The following is a 4,807-nucleotide window of genomic DNA, read 5'->3' as shown; positions in this document are numbered from 1 at the left end:
CATGCTTGAATGAATAAAACAAATTTAAAAAAAAATCTATGTATTAATTAAAAAAAAAAAAAAAAAAAAAGATCTCACCTCAGCAGGGCTCCTTCAATGTCCCTCTGCTTGGCAGGAGGGCCGCCGCTTCCCATGTCTGAGAGACTACGCCTGGCAAGGGGGAGAGGGACTTTAAAATCATAAATTAAACACATTCATAAGCCCAAATAGTCTGTCTCCATGTAATTAATCCTAAAGTCATGAAAAATATGATGCATTTTTGTCTTCAATATTATTGTCATTTCAGAAGCTGCAGCTTGTGGTGCTAGAAAATTGCTTTACATGTAGTCAACTATCAATTATGCAAATGAGAAAATCTAAATGTAATCACAATGTGAAACAATTTTGCAAATTACGAATTAAAAACTCTTCTAATGATAAGGAACCAAAAATAACCCAGGGCCATCCAGGAAATATATAACTAATCAGTTTCTTGGGTCATGCATTTTCTTTTCATTTAGAAAAGATGGCAACATAAAATGACATTAGATGAAATTATTGAAAATGTTTAAATACATTAATGAAGTCGAGCTGGTCTCAGACAATGCCGGACTGACATTGTCATTCCCTGTTGCCATCTTTTCCCAATACATGAGTCACAAGCTGGATCCAAGGGCCAATCCGAACATCCACCCTAAGGTCTCAAGCCATGAACCCTCAAGACTTTAGCGATGTCACTTGTAAATGATTGAGCCATGCACTTGATGCTGTTCAGTCAATCAGAAACTGAAAGATACCAACTCACTTTGTCTTTCCTCACTCGACCTTCATCTAACAAGGCATTTTCCAGCTTCTGATTGACTGAGCACACCTGATCCAGGTAATCAGCAGTGGGGAGGGCAGGGATAGTGGGAAAAGGCCCTTGAGGAAGGAAATTGCCCACCCTGGTTTAGAGAGTACAGTATGCAGGGCATATCACAGCAGCTACTGACTGTCAATGTGTAAATGAAAATTAAAAACTATATTTAACCATCTAGACTTCAGCTTTACCTGAGCAGATTGATTCCTCTACCCCTACCTCCACCGAGGCCTGCCATGGGGCCAAGCCGGCGGATCTGGCCCGGTCTGTAAACACAGCATGAAAAACAGTCAAAGGAAAAGCAAGACCATAGTTCTGGTAAGACGCATCAATTGCTAAAGAAAGATGATGTTTTCGTTAACGTTACTGTTAGGAGCAGATCCATTTGCATTACTACTCAGATAAACCTCTGGTGAAACGGACGACGCCTACTACGAGGCCTAACGTTAACAATAGCCGTTCTTATAGGTTTGATAGGTAGCTCAAAGATTGAGCAATTAATTCCAGTCTTATTTAAAACTTTGTGTGGCCAATTTATCAATTTGGACGTAGGGTGAGTTTATATGGATCAAGCGGGCACAAAATCTGACGCTACATTGGAATATCTGCTAGCGCTAACTGACTCATGCTAGCGCATTATGGAATCGACTTAACGCTAGCAAGTTGGTTAGTATATCATTAGCCATTAGCCACAAGTTAAACTCTGGCTTCTTACCTCGACTCATTAGGGTCACGTCCGGTTAATTTACGAATATTATCGTCCACATGTTTCAAACTTTCCTTGGCTTTTTCAAGCTGGTCCTGCAAGCTCCGTACCACAACCGCCATCTTGCTCCTACTTAACTGGAATCACGCGCTGCTGCTTCTTCTACGTTCACTGACTCTTCTTTTACTACAAGTTTCACTGTAGCTGACGTGCGACGTTGTGGTGCAATCCTGACTCCTGCTGCTGCTGAAGCGTGTACATAAAGAATATGTAAAGTGATAGCTAAAGCAAATTGATGTCACAATTTTCACATTAAAATTAAAGATTCTCTTAATGTTTACGTTTACGTTACCACTTTCTGAAAACGATGTAAAATTCTTTTATAAAGTGAAAAAGACTGTAGCAAGATTTGTGCTCTTTCAACCAAACGTAGCCTACAAGTTCTACCAGTGTTAAAAGCAGGAGCTTCTTGCAAAATGTTTACTTTGAAAAATAACATAATGGAAACAACACATGTCAGAAGTGGTATATAAGTAAAAAATGCTTGGATGGAAAAATAGTAATGACCCTTTACCACAGTGGGAGCACAGTGCACTGTTTTCAAGGGACCCAGAATTTGTAAGAGTGCTCCATTTAACAGCAGTCACAACATCCCCAGGAATGACTATATCATAAGTTTTACCATAGCAGTAAGTCAACTTATAATTTTTGACTGTAATTAATTTTATGGTATCCCCTATAAACAAACATTTACACAACTTGGCTGCAGTGCAATAAGAAACTTATCCATGCTTTTGGAGACTTTAAATACATCTTTGTAGAACAGCAGAACAGAGTTAGAACAGGAGAAAAGGCTATTCTTTTTTTCCTGATTCACAATACAGGTACTATTTCTCCTCTTGACCACCAGGTTCGGTGTGCCTGCCTGTTTCTGTTGAACTGCCTACACACCACAGGAAGCTGAGAACTGCAGCTCTGAACTGAGTCCAAACTGAAACCTCTTTGAGTCCTGCTCTTGCATATCATTGGGAACCAACTATTAAACAGCAGATGATGTCCTGGTTCATATCGATATGTGGCCCTGCCGAATTTCTGCTGATGATTCATTAACTTCATTCTGTTACATTGTCTGTAAATTGTGTGTGAGTGATGAATGACACTGTACACATACAGTCAGCATTTGAGATGGTAAACTGCACAGAAACTATAAAGTATATTGTCTATCACATGATTATGTTGGTACTAAAGGAAAAAACCTGTCCTAAACCACAAATCATACAGCTTATTTTGTACATTTGAACACATGATGAAGATTATCTTGAATGTTACAGAATTGTCTTTACATTTTTTTATTTTCCAGGAAAAACTGCCACTAATATCACACTTTTTTATCAAGAGGAAGTACATAAATATAAACAATGTTGCTCCCAAAATATCACCCAGTGTCTTTATGTGATCTGCTGTATAAGGGTAGTAGACTTTGCAATAATATAATTTCTTTTCTCCTGCACGAGTTTCTGACCCCCCTCAATGAACCTGAGGGTCTTTGTTATTGATCAACCAGAGTAAAAATCCTACTTCAGCATTTCTTTCCTCTAATTGTCTGATTCATTCGGGAATGAGCGTTGAATACCTTGAACAACTTACTGAGTTCTTTGTTTGTCATCTGCCATGTAACTGTGACACCGACAAAAATGTGTTATTGCTTCAATTGTGAAACACCAACATAATAATCCTGTAGCCTCCTTATCCAGCCATGAACAAAGTCTTTGTCTGAGCTCAGAGCAAAGCAGAAAAAGAGTGAGAAGTAGCTACTGAATTTCTCTCTCTCATTTGTTTTGGTGCAGGTGCAAACATCCACAGTATAATTGTTCATGTCTGTCAAATACAGTTATGTGCATTAAATCCTGTCTCAATCGTGTATTACTGCAAGAAGCCTAGCTGAATAAGGCCAGCAGACAGGTGTTGTTAGCATTATGTGACTCATCTAAGTTACATACTGTAATAATGATCACAGGGGTGCTGGCTGATTATGAAAGGACTATGGACAAACACCTCTATTTGTGCCTGTCAGGCTACTTGCAACATCAGTTATTTATAAAAGCATAAAGAAGAGAAGATGAAAAGACTTCCACAGATTTTAGGTGTGGCTTTTGGCTGCAATATTGTTGTTATTTTCTATAGCCTCCACATTTCTTGAACCAGTTTTACAAGCATAACAAAGAAAAAAGGGTGGGTATGCACTGTAGGTTGTTGTTTTCTCACAATACTTTGCATTACATGTATCATGTTTGTTTTATATCTTATTTTTCTATTTAAAAAAGTATTTCAGTGTGTGGCTGCTCAGTCTTTCAGCATATCTCGCCTCATCCCCAACCAACAGTTTTCCCTATAATTCTCACAGTTGTGTTGTCATGGTGACACAGGTTGAGTGGAATCTGATTTGCAAGCATTTTATGCTTGCGTCTTGACTCGACAGAAAGCCCTGCAGTACAGAGCAGGGATGTGTTACCCTTCTGAGGTGTTGGCCTGTTGCATAGAGTTCCTCCATCTAATGGAGTCAGCATTTCTGTAACCTAACGATACAGATATTGTGTACTGTATATTTGTCAAGCAAACACAACCCTGACAGCAAATGCAGCATGTTAAAATACTGTAAGTGCAACACCATACTGATAAGTGGTCAGAGGAAAACAGTGTAATTACAGTTTTGAGAGTTATACAGTAGCGTTTTCATACTTTGAAAATGACATTCCGCTAATGAATGGGCAGACACAGGGACTATTACCTGTTTCCTTTATAAAAGTTCAGTTATCAAACCAAGCTTACAGTTTTTTTGCAACAAAAACTGTGATAATTTTTCATCAGGTATACACTGCATGCACAATTATTAGGCAAGTTGTATTTGTGAGGATTAATTTTATAATTGAACAACTACAGTGCTCTCGATCAGTCCAAAATGTTAATAAACCTCAAACCTGAACATTTAAGAAAGTAAATGTGAGGTTTTGGCTTTCTTAGGAGAATGTCTATGTGTGTACTGTTAGTGTGCAGAATTATTATGCATACTAAATGAAAAACGAAAATTTTCCCATCCATCCATTTTCCTCCGCTTATCCGGGACCGGGTCGCGGGGGCAGCAGTCTAAGCAAAGATGCCCAGACTTCCCTCTCTCCAGACACTTCCTCCAGCTCCTCCGGGGGAATGCCAAGGCGTTCCCAGGCCAGCTGAGAGACATAGTCCCTCCAGCGTGTCCTGGGTCT

The 4,807-nt window shown here is 39.1% G+C and overlaps 1 protein-coding gene and 1 long non-coding RNA gene across 2 annotated transcripts in view; one reads left to right on the top strand and one right to left on the bottom strand.

The window, feature by feature from the left end:
* Nucleotides 1-1,789, bottom strand: part of pnn (pinin, desmosome associated protein) — a 12,357-nt gene extending 10,568 nt beyond the window's left edge. Inside the window, exons 1-3 of the mRNA XM_020621927.1 lie at nucleotides 1,554-1,789; nucleotides 1,030-1,104; nucleotides 79-150 (exon numbers count right to left, since the gene is read on the bottom strand). Coding sequence (XP_020477583.1) covers nucleotides 79-150; nucleotides 1,030-1,104; nucleotides 1,554-1,666 — 260 coding nt within the window. The 5' untranslated portion in view covers nucleotides 1,667-1,789. The remainder of the gene's footprint in view (nucleotides 1-78; nucleotides 151-1,029; nucleotides 1,105-1,553) is intronic.
* Nucleotides 1,075-3,129, top strand: LOC109972794 (uncharacterized). Its single transcript, XR_002276740.1, has 2 exons — nucleotides 1,075-1,156; nucleotides 2,455-3,129. It is a non-coding gene; the product is annotated as an uncharacterized LOC109972794 (long non-coding RNA).
* Nucleotides 3,130-4,807: the final 1,678 nt, after the last annotated feature.

This window comes from Monopterus albus, unplaced genomic scaffold (genome assembly GCF_001952655.1).
Source record: "Monopterus albus unplaced genomic scaffold, M_albus_1.0 scaffold270.1, whole genome shotgun sequence".
Classification (NCBI taxonomy): Eukaryota; Metazoa; Chordata; class Actinopteri; order Synbranchiformes; family Synbranchidae; genus Monopterus; species Monopterus albus.
The sequence above is the reverse complement of the archived record's forward strand: the minus strand, read 5'-3'. Positions and strand labels throughout refer to the sequence as shown.